Source organism: Gossypium hirsutum, chromosome D11, assembly GCF_007990345.1.
Source record: "Gossypium hirsutum isolate 1008001.06 chromosome D11, Gossypium_hirsutum_v2.1, whole genome shotgun sequence".
Classification (NCBI taxonomy): domain Eukaryota; kingdom Viridiplantae; phylum Streptophyta; class Magnoliopsida; order Malvales; family Malvaceae; genus Gossypium; species Gossypium hirsutum.
The window spans coordinates 8,108,076-8,124,225 of NC_053447.1; the positions used below are offsets into that span (position 1 = coordinate 8,108,076).

General features: G+C 33.0%; 2 protein-coding genes across 3 annotated transcripts; one reads left to right on the forward strand and one right to left on the reverse strand.

Annotated features, from left to right (window-relative positions):
- Nucleotides 1-78: 78 nt before the first annotated feature.
- On the reverse strand, nucleotides 79-3,832 carry LOC107911517 (beta-amylase 2, chloroplastic). Of its 2 annotated transcripts, XM_016839346.2 has the most exons (10): nucleotides 3,640-3,827; nucleotides 3,290-3,555; nucleotides 3,123-3,200; nucleotides 2,820-3,023; nucleotides 2,166-2,360; nucleotides 1,682-1,846; nucleotides 1,312-1,572; nucleotides 964-1,182; nucleotides 446-665; nucleotides 79-300 (listed from the first exon to the last, which is right to left on the reverse strand). In XM_016839346.2, exons 2-10 carry the CDS (start codon nucleotides 3,524-3,526, stop codon nucleotides 269-271), a joined length of 1,611 nt encoding a protein of 536 aa, XP_016694835.1. In that variant the 5' UTR covers nucleotides 3,527-3,555; nucleotides 3,640-3,827; the 3' UTR covers nucleotides 79-268. The 2 variants fall into 2 exon arrangements, with proteins under 2 accessions (XP_016694835.1, XP_040961810.1); XM_041105876.1 differs by having other exon boundaries at nucleotides 3,290-3,832.
- Nucleotides 3,833-7,942: 4,110 nt separating this feature from the next.
- Nucleotides 7,943-11,409, forward strand: LOC107911518 (transcription factor GLABRA 3). The gene is made up of 8 exons (XM_016839347.2): nucleotides 7,943-8,522; nucleotides 8,758-9,009; nucleotides 9,100-9,196; nucleotides 9,320-9,334; nucleotides 9,417-9,473; nucleotides 9,577-10,401; nucleotides 10,533-10,988; nucleotides 11,079-11,409. Exons 1-8 carry the CDS (start codon nucleotides 8,398-8,400, stop codon nucleotides 11,145-11,147), a joined length of 1,896 nt encoding a protein of 631 aa, XP_016694836.1. The 5' UTR covers nucleotides 7,943-8,397; the 3' UTR covers nucleotides 11,148-11,409.
- The last annotated feature ends 4,741 nt before the right edge of the window (nucleotides 11,410-16,150 follow it).

The following is a 16,150-nucleotide window of genomic DNA, read 5'->3' on the forward strand; positions in this document are numbered from 1 at the left end:
TTGTTAACGCAATAACATCAAATCAATCAGTCACTAACTTTGAACAAATAATAAGGATTAAAATTTAATTTTTAAATATTAATGATAATTTATCGCTGCTTTTTATTTGAGAGAGCAAATAGTCAAGGCTCAAGAGGAATATAGAAAACATATACTTTTACATCCGTATCCTAAATTATGTAAAAAGAACATCTACAAAGTTATACGTATCTTTCTTTCTCCTAAGCAGCAACCCGTCCATCCTTCCCCTTGGGTGGTAGCAGGTTTTTCAGTTCAATGGGAGATCTGATATTGCTTCCCCTATAAATGAAGATGCCATAACTTGTTAAGTTTCAAGTTATTGATAAAAGGTATGTAGTTTATATACTTGTAATCTACTACTTAGGAAGATCGTCTGTTTATCAAAATGAAAGAATAAATGAGAGAAGGGAAACTAATATAGTACCATGCATCCCCTTGACAAATCTTTCAAACTCTACAAAGTTGCGTCTCTCTATCAGTGCTGGGTTGAGCCTGAGGTAGGTAAAAGCAGATAAATGGCGGCCATCTGGGTCGTTCCGGGGCTTGGCATTTTCTAGTATCTTATTGTAGCCTTCTCTGTCATAGCATGGAAGAGCATTCTCACTAGCAACCGGTATGGAAACATCCCACGCGGCATTCAGCACCTGGAAATTTGAAAGATGGTAGCAAAATTAGATGTAGTTTGCCAGGACAACCAAGCCATAGACTCATCCAACATCACCATTGCACACATGATAACCAATTGAATGGGCCTGATGCAAAGATTCTTATACTTGACCGAAGATAGGAGTCTGGTCAGAAATCAACACCACTCTTATAAACAACAGATAAATCAGTTTTTATCGTAGAACACATGCTAACATAGTAATAATCTATTTCTATTACAATGTTTTCTACTTTAGTAAAATCAAATTCCCAGAATTAAAAAAGAAATGCTGTTACCTGCCAAACTAATCCCTCTGGGTCTGCCATTGCCTCTGGGAAGCCCTCATGCTGATTTAAGGTGCGCAATTCAACACATGTGAAGTTTAATGCAACCCCATGCTTCTTCAACATTGCTGCAATCAGAGCATAGCCATCACGATGTGCAGGATTGTAAAACCCAGAAGTCAGCTCTGCAGCATGGCTAGCTGTTTTATACCACCAATGTATACCAGATAGCTGGGAAAGAAATCAAAGCAAAGCCACAATTGTTTACAACAAAAGGCAGAGAAGAGTTTTCTTGTAGCTTTATTTTAAAGCATATAATTTAAATCAGCTCGAGAGAATCGAACAGGCTGCAGCACTGACCTTTGCAGCAATGCAAGTGCCTTCAAAAGCCAAGTTGGCCAGAGCAAGCACACGATCACCATGATCAACCAAAATTTGAGAATACCAATTAAGAAAGAACCTGCCGTAGTAGCTGTCATAATCACCTCCATCACGAAAGAATCCAGTCTCATGAGGTGCAGAGTTATAAGAACCAGAATTATATGGTGCTCTACCCCAGAAAGTGTGTCCTCTAATCTCTGCTGCTTTCTTTAGTCTTTTCATCAAATATTTATCATAACACTGAACTAAAAAAGAGTTCCATTAGGGCTTGGAAGATAAGAACTGAAAACGTATCAATTAATGTTGAATCATCAAAACCGGTAGTAATTAACAAAGGTTTAAAATGTACCTGAAATTCACCAATACCAGGATATTTCCAACCATGCTTTACAGGATACGACGGATAGCGTAGCTCCCCACATGGACCCATTCCTACTTCAATTTCAGCTATGACTCCACTCACAAAGAAATCATCAAACTCTACACGAAAGTTCCTCATGTAGTCAAAGTAAACCTGCACTCACAAAGCCAATATGTCTTAAAGGTTAGCCATGCATCACAAGAAAAAAAATTTATTTGACAAATGATTGAGGAAAAAAAGCAAACAACAAGAGACTTCTGTTCTAAATATTTTCAATCCTATAGAATCCAAATCTGTAAGGCTGTGCAAAATTTTTTATAAATAGGTTGAAACTTGTTAATGTCCAGAGTCACAGGAGCAGAACAGAACCAAGCAAGATAGAGAAAGTAAGAAAGATATTCTCAAAGTTATTAGTAATAGATAGAAGCATAAATATCCAGTGTAGCTTAATAACCATAGTCAACTGTAATACCTCAACAGCAGTTCGGCCCCTTAGAACCCGCTCCTTATCAATTCCCCATGTAAGGCATTCAGTATTGCGCCTTCCTTCTCTATCTGTGAAATATATGTCAGGGTTGCTGTCCCCAATTTCTCTTACCCACTGAGGGAGTGGAATATTTACATCATCTCCAACATTCCCTCCACATTCATGAAATGACATTACAACCTGTGCCAATTTTATATCAAGAAGAAAAGGATTTTCAAAAGATCAAGTGCCAAATAATCTCAGTTGAATGATATATTGATTTCCATGTTGGTCTCAAGACTTGAATATATGAAATATTTCATATAAATGATATAAGATCACCCTATGCCTATATCAAACTAAAGCATGGCATTCATAGATAAACAACAAGCAGTAAACAACCTCATCTCAGTTTCAGCTTACATAAACTACAAAAGCTAATAACTCAGATCAATTTTAAAGATCAAGTCAGGTCATCACAAGCTCACAGTTTAAAAAGATAAAATGCGGAATAACTAGTAACTACTAACTAGTCATTTTCCACCTACAATACATACTGAAGTAAAGGGAATACAAGTAGCATCTTTAATAGAACGCATAGTTAATTAGTTGTTGTTAAAACAAACAATGGCAAACAAGAATTACTGCACTATTACTCACCTGCAACTTAAGCCCAAGATCACGCACAATTTGAAAAAGCCTCCTGTAGCCACTCCAATTATAAGTTTGAGGGGCATGCGCCTCAACTATCCCCCACCAGCAATCAATCATTACACCATCCACATTAACTGACTTCAAAATCCTTAACTGATTCGTCAAACCCTCAGGGTCAACCAACTCACAGTTCCTGTCAATAACACCCAGCTGCCAACCCCAACATTATATAACACAAACAAAATAAACAATCTAGTTTTCACTAGGAAACATTTCAAAAAATCATGCGATCGAGTTTAAAAAGCTTACCGGTAGCATAACATATACAGGAACATAAGGTGTGCCAGCAAAATCCCGCTGTAATGATCTCGGCCACGATTCTGCAACCTACCAAAACAAGACATTTAGTTTTAGATTCTCAATGGATTCTATTTCTAGTGAAAACAATAATAAAATACAAATTACGGATTGGAAACCTTCTTGTCATCTGTGGAATCACCGGCTAGTGGATAATCCTCCGTTCTTTCTCCTTTACCTTTAACTAAGGCTCGAACCCGGGACGATCCGGAAATAGAATAAACTAGACCTCCCTTGACCCGAAACGAGTTGTAACGCAATGAGTTGGGAAACCCAGAATGTAACGTTGAGTAAGCTATAAGAGAAGCACATGGCGGGTATAAACTATTGAACAACCGAACTGATGAAACCGCCATTTTGATTTATTCTTTTTTCCAGTAACTGCCTGAATTGGAATGTAATTGAACACTTTTCAGAGATCAACTTGGAAATAAAATGGAAACATTTCCTTTATTTAGAAGAATCTGACCGTAATTCTTTTGGCTTTTTTCCATTTTCGATCGGAAAATATTTCGGGGCAACTCAACGGAAAAGAGGGAGGGGAGAGTGAATTTCGTGTGGCGGGGAAATAAAGGAAAGACTGAAATGCTTCACAGTGACGTTTTATGGATCCAACAGCAAAAAAGAGTTTTTTTGAGTGCCGGTTGCCACTAAAGTAAGCCAGCTTGAAAAGAAAAAGAAGAAAACTAATGAGGCTTTAGCTGAAAGGAGGAACGTGACAGACCACTCTTTTCTTTACACGTGGCTGATATTTTGACAGGCTTCGTCCCGTTGGTCTTTGATAAAACGATATACAAAAGGCCCAAATATCGGATTATGGCATCCAAACTCCAACACCCAATGGCTTTATGATACAGCAACAAGCCCATTTCAATTATATTTCTTTTGTCAACTTTAGCCCAATATCAAAGCATACATGAGTCTATCCATGTTTTTTTTGAAGTATTTATCCAAGTTTTCTCACTTTCAATTGAAATGAATTATTAGAAATAAATAATTATGTAGTTTTAATTTACTCAAAATTTAATAAAATAAAAATTACACTATAAATATATACATACAAAGTTATAGTATTCTTAAAATTGAACGAAAGATATTATACACTTAAATGTGTTTAAGTCCACATCTTTAAAGATGTTACAGTAGCAATAATACTAATTGATTTAAAATTCAATTGATGATAAAACCATTGTATTATACCTGTTGAATCAATGCATAACGAGGGAGGAAGACAATGAGAAACAAGGAGGAGAGAAAGGTGACACCATGGAGATTGGTTTACCTAAAGAGTTCGAGAGCCGGAACAAAAATAAGATGACAAATTGATTAAGAGGATAATTACTCAGAGTAACTTTGAATGTTGAAAAATAATATCCTTTCTTTATCGCTGATCAAGATATTTATAGGAGAGGTCCCCTTGTCCAATAGTGTGACGTAGTAGACTGCTATGAGGAAAGTTATCCTCATCTAATGTGTGAAAAACGTGCACCATGTCACCCATCTTGTTATTCCTTCAATTAGTACTAGATTGTTATGCTCAAGTGGATCCTACATGACCTTGAAGGCATATTCACACTTAAAAGGTAAGGGTTGACTTTTTTTAGAAGAGTGAATGGCCTTACCCAAAAGTACTAAGAGTAAGTAGATAAGGGTTTAGGATTTAGAGTTTAAGGACATGAGATATTGATACTCCTTTAATTCAAATAGATGGTCTATCAAGACACAATTTTAAACAGAATCAATAAAAAAATCAATACTATTTTTGATGCTAACACATTCCCGAACTACCAAAGGTATAACAATACCAAATAATATCTCGTCAATTTATGTTTTTAACTTAAATGAAATAATATGAAATAGAAGTGTTTTCAAACCAAATTTTAACGTAAATGAAAACTTAAAAAGCAAAATGTTGTTTTTTTAATAATTTTTATTATGACACTTATAATAATAGGTCATGGATCATCATTCACGGGCACATGCTTGACGTTGATTTCGGTTTTTTATGTTTGTTTGGTTTCTGATGTTATAATTAAAGAACCCTCAATCAATCACATGTTTCATCTGCTCCGTCCCATCAAAAACTCTGCATTCTCGCGTCTATATGAACATAAATTAAATATAATATATTATTAACAAATTATTATACTATACATTCAAATAAAAAGAAAAGAAAAAGTACTCCCACGTGAAAATTTCAGAATACTCAGAATCTGATATAAAAAAAAGAAGTTAGGATACCAATTATGATAAAATTTTAAGTAAGCTTGCGAGTAATGAAAATTGATCAACTTTGATGCTGGTTGGGATGTGATGTGATGTGCCAGTTTTAGGCATGAAGGTTAAATGGGCAGATAAGAGCGGGCCATGCCGTCAATCAAAGGACGTGTTTGTAAACTTTTATTTCTCTTTATTTCATCTTTATACAAGTAAAAGTAAGTCATAATTGAGAACTGGAACAACCACTCACCCAAAACACATGCACTTACCATTATTATCAATAAGACCGACGTGATTTTCTTTGCCCAGAATCTTTGCTTTAATGATAGGTGCTGGCTAGTTTTTTTTTTTTTCTTTTTGTACTGCCATCGAGGACGTACAAGGAAAACCAGCTCCCCACATTTATAGCTTCAAACAAGGTCAATTTTTTTCAACTTCAAAGTTTTACATTAGAATATGTATTGGTATAAAACTAAAAACCATCCCACCTGAGAGTTATTTATAGTTTTTCATATTTTTGGGTCTTTACCTAACAATTCCCATTTCCCACTGAAAGACATTAACAAGGTTTCATCTCATTTATCATTTATGGATGCTAGCTTTGGTTTGTTTTGTAGTGCGGATAGGCAAAGCAAATTTCCTAAAGGCACGATAACCAGGGCAGAATGAAAACCAGTCAAACGCAAGATTCCAATTTTCCAAAGGGAACTTGTTTGGGGTTGTTTCCAGACAACTTGGACATTTGCCTGATGCATGCAATTGCAAACATAGTCTAATTTATTATAATCTTCCACTCCAAATTTCAGAAATATATATTTGACTCTGAAAATATGTTTTGATATAAAGAGGAGATTGTGATGAGCCGTGAGATGATTGAGATGTGATATTGGAGAGAGGATTGGAGAGTTAAGTAATATATCTATAATGTGTGAATGACAAGTATTAAGTAAATAAATCCAATAATTTAAACTCACAGGTACTGAATGTATAAATTATACATAATAGGTTAAATGATGATGGGAGGTATAATGTCGACAATAAAGCACTCACATAGATGATGCCAAAAAGATATTATATTAAGAGGACCAAATTTTAACAAAAATGTAATGTAACTCGGTGGACGCTCATCTTTTCTTCTTCTTAAGGCGAGGAGGGAGGGGCCTGGGCCACTCCAATAATGTATACGATATAATAATATATTTCACCTTGGTATTTATGGGTTCAACACCACTAAAGCCTGCCATCGCGCTTTCTACGGTCCCTGCCTTTTACAAACCTCACCTACCATTCTCGCCCTTCATCTGCATTTTGTTTTCCTACAGACAAAATCACTCTATAATGAGCAGCTTAGAAGTGTCATTGGTCAATTAGATTCGAATAAAAAGTTTTGTATACCTAAATAGATCGGCTTTTAACTTAATTTGAATTTACTCTGATAAGTAATTTGACTTTTCAAGTTCATTGAAACCAAAATAATACCTGCGCTTATATCATGAATCATGATGGAAGGAATCTAACATTATTATTTCCCCGAAATTCTGATTTTTAAAATTTTTCTACAACACCAAATCTACAAAAAGTATTTTAAAAGATAAAAGAAATGAAAAAAATTAGAATGTTATATCCAGAACATATAAAATCAAATGTGCGGGGTTTCTATATTCAGAAAAGAGATGTGTGGGGTTTTTGAAGTAAGGGTTTTGCCACCGATAGGTACGGGGTTTATTACTTTAGTTGTAAGAAATTTGATATAATTATTAATTATAAAAAAATCTAAGAAAAATAAAGTGAAGATTTTGCCTTTATGAAGACAAAACAAGAAAGAAGAAAAGTTGCATAGATAAGGCTGTGCCTTCTGCTGGTCTATAACCCATAGTACTTGCATTATTGAATTCAATTTCAAGATTACTTATAAATATTATAATGCATAATTTTGTATTAAATTAAAGAAAAGTGTCATCCCGAACTGTTAAACATTTAGAATTGACAATGACAAGTTAATGTTATCATGGTGGGAAAAAAGAAGGCATGACATATAAATTTTCATAAATCATAATTACTGCTTTAAAAAAGTTCGAGCCTAGTGTTGGAAAAACAAAACAAAACAAAAACTTTAAAACAATCAAATTTAAACATCCATATAATTGTTGTTTGATAGTTCCATAGTATTAAAAAATTGGTGAAGTTGTAATTTTTTTGTGTTATGGTATTCATCATCTCTGATTTATTACTCGAGTTTTTAATTAGATCTCGACTCATAATTTGTATTGCTTGTATTTTGGGTTCGTCCGTGAGCGGTTCGTATTTTTTCATGAGTTTACACGATATGGATTCGCATATTAATGTATGCGAATTCATGCATAAAAAATATGTGTTAATCATAGAATAGAATACATATTGACATACATAATGACCTACTTACGACATCACATGTAGAAATAATAACCGTATTATATAAATAAAATATTTAACCTAGAAACTCACAGACAAAAAAACACTCAATGGTTCCATATTCACTTAATTATCAACAATAATGAGCCTTATAATAATGATAATAATAATAATAATTTCTGACGCATGATTCTAATTCTTCGTTTTCTCTCAAAAGAGTTCATAAAACTTATCCGCAATGAATTTAAAGAAGAAAGGATCAGGAAAACGATGCAATGGATAAATGCCAGACAGATACTGTTTGCATTTTTCTAAAAAACAAGTTGCCATGTTGCTCTACATTTTCTTTTTATTAAATTCAGAAATATTCTTGACCTAGCTTGTTGCAATCTTAAAGAAGGGGGAAGGAAAAAACCAAGTACTATAAGCTCCAAACTTTGTCTGTCTTTGGTCATGTCCTGGCTTTTTGAGTTTGGACATATTCCACTTTGCTGAAAGCAAATTTATCAGTTTTGGGTTAGCTGAGAAAAACCTGTCAAAACAACTGTGGATTTTGTTGTTAATAGGTTTTCCAGAAATAGCAAGTTGAATTCCAGTCATATTTTTGTTATGTCAAATGGCTAATGTTGTTAAAAACCAGGTTGGGGTGCCAGAAAACTTAAGGAAACAGCTTGCTGTGGCTGTTAGGAGTAAACAATGGAGCTATGCAATCTTTTGGTCTTTATCAGCTACACAACAAGGGTATTTTTTCATACTTGGATCATATGCGTTCATCAACTTTGATCTTGTTCATGTATCTCAATCCTCATTTTTGGTTAAAATATGTTTTGATATCCGATGTAAACTAAATTTACCACAAATAGAACTCTGGGTATGGTAATGGGAGAGAATCAGAACTCTGGATATGGTAATGGGAGAGAATCATTTTTGGTTAAATTTACCTCAAAATGATATGGCTTTAATTGATAATCACCAGGGAAATCCAATGGGGAGATGGTTACTACAATGGAGACATCAAGACTAGGAAGACTGTTCAAGCATTGGAGCTTAAAGCAGATAAAATAGGGCTACAAAGGAGTGAACAACTGAGAGAGCTTTATGAATCATTGCTGGAAGGTGAAACTGATCAAAATAAGAGACCTTCTGCTGCATTATCTCCAGAGGATTTGTCTGATACAGAGTGGTATTACTTGGTTTGCATGTCTTTTGTATTCACTCCTGGACAAGGGTAATAAATTATCAATCAAACTCTATTGCCTTATATCTGTTTGTTGTTTTGCGTAATTGTTAATTCTTGGTTTTACATTGTGTTGCATAGTTTGCCAGGAAAAGCATTTGCAAATGGTGAAACCATATGGTTATGTAATGCTCAATATGCAGATAGTAAAATTTTCTCCCGCTCTTTGCTTGCTAAGGTTGGTTGGTTTGTTTTTTTCACTTGGCTTGAGTGTTGTTAATCTTAAAGCATTACAAGATTGCCAATTGACTGACCTGTCAACTTGCTTTTACATGACTTGATGTCCATCATTTCCCCATAGAGTGCATCTATTCAGGTAAGATGATACCTCCTTGTATGAAGTAAATCTTGTCGTAAAATTAACCTGTCTCATCTTGGCTATTAATTTTGCTGTGCAGACTGTGGTATGTTTTCCCTACCTAGGAGGTGTTATTGAGCTCGGTGTAACTGAACTAGTAAGTTCCTTTTTGGATCTTGGTAAATGTAGCCATAGAACTTATCAAGGAATCAAGCAATTATGGTACTTTTTATTTTCTCTGAAAATTCTTAATTCTTAAGGTTCCGGAGGATCCAAATCTGCTCCAGCATATTAAAGCTTCCTTGCTGGACTTCTCAAAGCCTGTTTGCTCTGAGAAATCTACCCCTGCCCCTCATAATGCAGATGATGACAAAGATCCTATATGTGCCAAGGTTGACCATGAGATAGTGGATTTGTTGGACTTGGAGAACCTCTATTCCCCTGCTAAAGAAATCAAATTCGATCACGAGAGATTCAACGAGTTACATGAAAGTATCAAGGAAGATTTCAATATCAGCTCCCCTGATGAGTGTTCAAATGGCTTCGAACAAAATCATCAGATGGATGACTCATTCATGCTTGAAGATGTGAATGGTGTTGCTTCTCAAGTTCAAAGTTGGCATTTCATGGATGATGACTTCAGCATTCAAGAAAAAGCAGCAATCTCTTCTCCCAAGCGGGGAAGTGTAAGCCATTCTCATCTTAAAGAATTCCAACAAGGAAATCACACAATACTGAGCTCCTTGGATCTTGAAGTTGATGATGACTTGCACTACAAAAGAACTGTTTCTGCTATTCTAAGTACTTCAAACTGGTTGATCGAAAGCCCCAGTTTCACTACCTGTGGCTATAAATCTAGTTTTATCAGTTGGAAGAAAGTAGGAATGGAAAATTTTCATAGACCAAGGCTACATCAAAACATATTCAAAAAGATTCTATTTGCAGTGCCTCTAATGCATGGAGGCAAATGTAGCCTTGGGAAATTGGAAAACAATATTGATGCCACAGGACACGTTTTACCTGAGAAAAGAAGGGAGGAAGAGAAATTCCGGGTCCTCAGATCAATTGTTCCTTTAATCGATGAGGTTATTTGACTTTCATAGATGCTATTTTATGTTATCTAGAAATCCACTATGACATAAAATTCATACATCTTTTTTACATACGGTGTCTTATTATAAAAGTTTATTCTGATCTGCAGTGTTTGTTTTTGCAGATTGACAAAGAATCAATTCTCAAGGACACAATTAAGTACTTGAAAGAGCTAGAAGCAAGGATAGAAGAGTTGGAATCTTGCAAGAATTCAATGGAGTTTGAGGCAAGGCCTAGAAGGAATTGCCTGGATGTGGTGGAGCAGACTTCAGATAATTACGAAAACAGAAAAGTTGACAGTGTCAAGAAGCCTTGGATAAACAAGAGGAAGGCCAGTGACATCGATGAAGGCCTCCATGAATCTGGTTCGGAATTAAATAGGACTATTCCGAAAGATGGCCTTGCACCAGCCGTGAAAGTAAGCATAAAAGAACTGGAAGTTATAATTGAAATAAAATGTCCTTGCAGGGAATTCTTGTTGCTGAATATCATGGAGGCTATAAACAACTTACATTTGGATGCCCGCACGATCCAATCGTGCACTCTCGATGGTCTTGTCACATTAACCCTGAAATCTAAGGTTCGTACTATCAGGCTCGTTTTAACAGAATCCTCAGTTCTTTATTGTTCCATTCTTAACAAAGAATCCTGTCCTTTTTTATTTTCCCAGTTTCGTGGAGCAGCCATTGCACCTGCAGGGATGATCAAACAAGCACTAGAAAAAGTTGCAGCTAAGTGATGATGAGAACCAGATCATAAACTAATCCTCAACCGGTATTAAATTTGTTGGGTTTCTAGGTTCAGTATGCTCATCTCTTGTTTTTGGGTTACTTGGTAACCAAGCAAATGCACTGTTAAAAGGAAGAAAAAGAAACTTAGTTTTTTTCTCTTAACAAGCATTTGTTGTCAGCCATTGTAGCCTTCCCTTTAGCTACCTGTACCTGTTTCTTGTAAGGCTTTAGGTTGAACCTCAGTTATGAAATTACTTTATTTTATGATCATGCAATGTCCACTTCATCACTTTTCTTTCCTTAAATTATTAACCATACTTCATCTTCTTAATATTTGGGGATTTTCCTCCCTAAAGCAGCAGTTAAATTTAATTATTTATAATTAGCATAATATCAAATTTAGCCCTTAACGTTTACATCTTTTCAATTTGACCCTTATTCCCTTTTTGAGCTTAATTTGACCCTCAAATTTTTAAAAAAGAGTCAAATTACTTTTTTTGACGGGAATGCTTACTAAACCACTAATTTTTTTAAGGATATTGGTGTGATAACTACATGATAGTACATATGTATTTTCATGTTGACATGATATTATTTCTCTTATATATAATGTGAACAAATAATTTTAAAAATATCAAAAATAAAAATATTTAAAATTCAAAAAATTATAAAAATTAATAAAAATAGCATGAAGCACATGTGAATTGTCATTCAAACTGTCATGTTTAAAAATTTAATGTTTTAGTCTGCATTTCTGTTGAAAAACAACAATTTAACTTTTATTTGAAATGATGAATGTTTAAATTCAACTTTTTTTTAAAGATTAAGTGTCAAATTTAGCTAAAAAAAAGAACAAAGGCCAAATTGATTAAAAATGTAAATGCTGAAGGCTAAATTTACATCGTATACATATACAATATGAAAATAAATAAATAAATAAATTTTTAGCATAATGACTTATTTGGCCTTCCAATTTTATAGAAAAAATTATTTTATTTTTCTATCTAATTTTTCGCCTTTTTTAACTATTAAACTTATATTATTTGTTAAATCACCTCAAAATGTAGGAAAAAGTTACTATTAATTTTGTTGACGGCATACACTTGGGGTGCGTTTGGTTCGCTGTATTGGATTAGAGGTGTATTGGATTAGAGGTGTATTGGGATTAGAGGTGTATTGGATTAGAGGTGTAATAGCTAATCCACTGTTTGGTTGAATGTAATGGAATAGAGGCGTAATAGTAATCTTGTGTTTGGTTGAATGGAATAGAGGTGTAATAGCATAATGGAAAAAACTAAAATGACTAGAATACCCTTAGCATAAAATTGTTTTGGTAAATGATTATTGTTATTGTTATTTAAATTATAATAAGATTATTATTATCAATAATAAATAATTTAATCATATTTAAACATAATTATTATTAAATATATTTTAATTAAAATATATAATTTAATAAAATTCTTAATAATTAATATTCTTATATTAATTTACTGAAATCATAATATATGATACTGTAAAATATAAATTAACATAATTATTATTAAATATATTTTAATTAAACTATATAATTTAATAAAATTCTTAATAATTAATATTCTTATATTAATTTACTGAAATCATAATATATGATACTGTAAAATATAAATTAACATAATTATTATTAAATATATTTTAATTAAAATATATAATTTAATGAAATTCTTAATAATTAATATTCTTATATTAATTTACTCAAATCATAATATATGATACTGTAAAATATAAATTAACATAATTATTATTAAATATAATTTAATAAAAATATATAATTTAGTAAAATTCTTAATATTAAATATTCTTATATGAATTTTCTAAATCATAATATATAATACTATAAAATATAATTTAACATAATTATTATTAAATATAATTTAATAAAAATATATAATTTAATAAAATTCTTAATATTAAATATTCTTATATGAATTTTCTAAAATCATAATATATATAATACTACAATACTTACAAATTCTATTAATCTGGTCCTAACTTTAAAAAATTCAATAAACTTAACCTTCAATTTTACATATTATATAAATTTAACCATTATTCTTAAAATTCAAAAATAAAAATTAAAAAACTAAAAAATTTAAACATTTATTTTTCGATAAAAATACATACAAAATTCTAAAAATATTTATAAATAAATGAATATCTATTTTTCTCATTTTTTAACATGACATTTATTTATTAGAATAATAAATTTATAAATAAAACAATTTAAGGAGAAAAAGCAATGAAAAAGAATTAGACAAATTTAAAAAAATATTAAACATTAACTTGGCTGGATCTTGTACAAGGAAAACAAAGCCATTAACTTGGCAACCATACATCTGAAATAAGCATATGAAATTGAAGTTCAAAATAATCAAAGAAATGAAGCTTCAAAATGTGTGACATTGAACACATAATCAATTACAGAAAAGTTGCTATGTTTTGGCACTAAAAGCAACTGCAAGCCACAACTACCAGCATGTCAAGGATTAAATTTGTTTTGGCACCAAAAGTAAACCACAAGTCACAAGAACCAGCATGTCAAGGATTGAATTTGTTTGGGCACTAAAAGCAACCGCAATCACAAGCCACAAGTACCAGTCCAACCCCTTAACCTACAGCTTAATTGCAGAAACCTTATGAGCCCTCAAACTGATATATATTGCCGAATCTTGGTAAGAAGAAGCAAAGGAGAGAAAAGGGGTTTTCCAGGAATGAAAGAAAATGAAAATGAATACCTTGAAAACGGCATAATTAGAAAACAACATGCTCAGTTAGTAAGCAATAAAGAATATTTAGTTTAAATGACAGGAAGGAAGTCTAATTCATTATGCACTCCTTTGTGCTAATAGGAACCATTTCATAGTCGAGCATACGAACAATCAGAAACAGAAACTTATATAATATCCAAGGCAACACCAATGTTCGTGAAGAGAATTCAGAATTACGAACAGCCAAAAACAAAACTTGAAAATAACCTACATAAAAGCGTTCAATGGTATATTTCATATTTACTCCAGGCTAATGTTATTTTCTCCACCAATTTTAAAACATTGAGCATGACTAACTATCCACAGAAGCAAGTAAGAAAACGAAATTCTAAATTCCACAAAAGAAACCAACTACTGCAAAACTTGAGAGCATCAGGAATAACCATTCTCTTGTCTTGTCATATGGTGCAAGAATCCCCTCATAAGCCTTCAATTCACACCAGCGAAAGCTGCCACCCCATGCTTAGTCTTTGCAAGGAATCATCCTGCAATCAAAGAAAATATCAATTACCATAAGGACAGTCAAAATGAAGCCCAGTTATATACTCTATATATGCTGAAGCCAAACACATTGCCTTTGCACCATAAGATTCATAGACCTTGTCAGCTATTGGTTTTCTCTCAATCCAACAATAATAACCTGAAGCACACTCATTCTACTCTCTTTCAATTCGTCCCTACATTTTACCTATAACCAACTATAACAAACACACAGATCTCTAACAAGAAAAACCAATAGCAAACTCTCATTATTAAACATAAAGCCAAATTGATTAGGAAACTACTTTGGAGGAAGATTGGCAGTAAGTTGCTCAAGTCAAGACTAGGAAACGGATCTCTAGATTCAATTTTGTAACACATGCAAGTTTACCAAGTCTACCACTCATTTCACTACACAAAGACACCCTGAAAATATTGCATTCGATCATTTCACAAGAAAATAGATTGATAATCTGAACATCCATCAGTATTGCAAATGATAAGCTAGAATTGGCAGAGATTTACAGGTCCACGATAGAAAGTAAAGCAATCCAGTATAATAGAACCAGAAAGCCTTACATAGAAAAGAACATATATGATATTAAAATCAATAAAAACCTGGGAGGAGTTTGTCCCAGCGAAGAGTCCTCTTCATCACCAGTCGAGTACAAATTAGTAAAATTTGACTCGAACTTTTCATCATCCACATCGACTCGTGGTTGCACCTCCAATTCATCCATCAATTCATCATCGGTCTCCTTATGCTTCCCAGCCAACTTTCTCCGCAAAATGGCCTCAAGAACTGAAGGGAGTGCCTCTTCATACCCTTCAAAGTACTTCTTGATTCGGGTTTTCAGCTCTGGCACCAAAGAACTAACAAAGTTTAACAACATAACAAAAAAACAAATTAAAGACTTGTTCAAAGTCGGGCAAGGTTTAGGGATTCTGATTTGGGGAAAAGGGGAAACGGGAAATGGGGAAATGGTTGTTAAAGACTTGTTCAGAGAGGGAGCTGGAAAGAGTCGAGTTTTCAGCGTTGGTTGAAAAAGACTGGGAGGGTAAAACAGGGCATAGAAATTGGGAAGACGTCCGTAATAGCTAATCGTCGTTTTGGGAAGGGAATACAAAAGCAGAGATTTTGGGGAATAGGCCGGTAATGTAATACGCCTGTAATAGGCATACAGCGAACCAAACGCCGGATTAGGTGAGGCGCGCGGAATAGATGGGTAATCGCATACCCATTACAGCGAACCAAACACGCTGTTGGTTTTTAAAAAATTTAAAAAGTTATAACTTTTTAAAAAATTTTAAGAAGTATAAAAATTATAAATATATATTTTGAAATAAATTGACAAGAAATGTAAAATTAAATAAGGAGTTAAAATAAAATTTTATTTTAAAAGGTAGAAGTTAAAATAAGTTATTATATAAAATATTTCACCCAAAAAAACGAAATTTAAGAGGATTACATCCATTAAGGGGAGAAAACCCCTAAAAACAATTATTTGACTTATCCAATCTAACACACAATTAAGCCGCATATGCAAAAAAAAATGGAATGCACGTCTAAATAAAATTTCCCTTTTCCATCTTTCAATTAATTTGATTTTTGCAATATCCAATCTGTTGAAATTTTTGATTGAATTACAGAAAAATTAAAATATTGAGATCATTTGCTCTAAAATATAAGCTTATTTGCGATCATAATATAACAATATAAAACG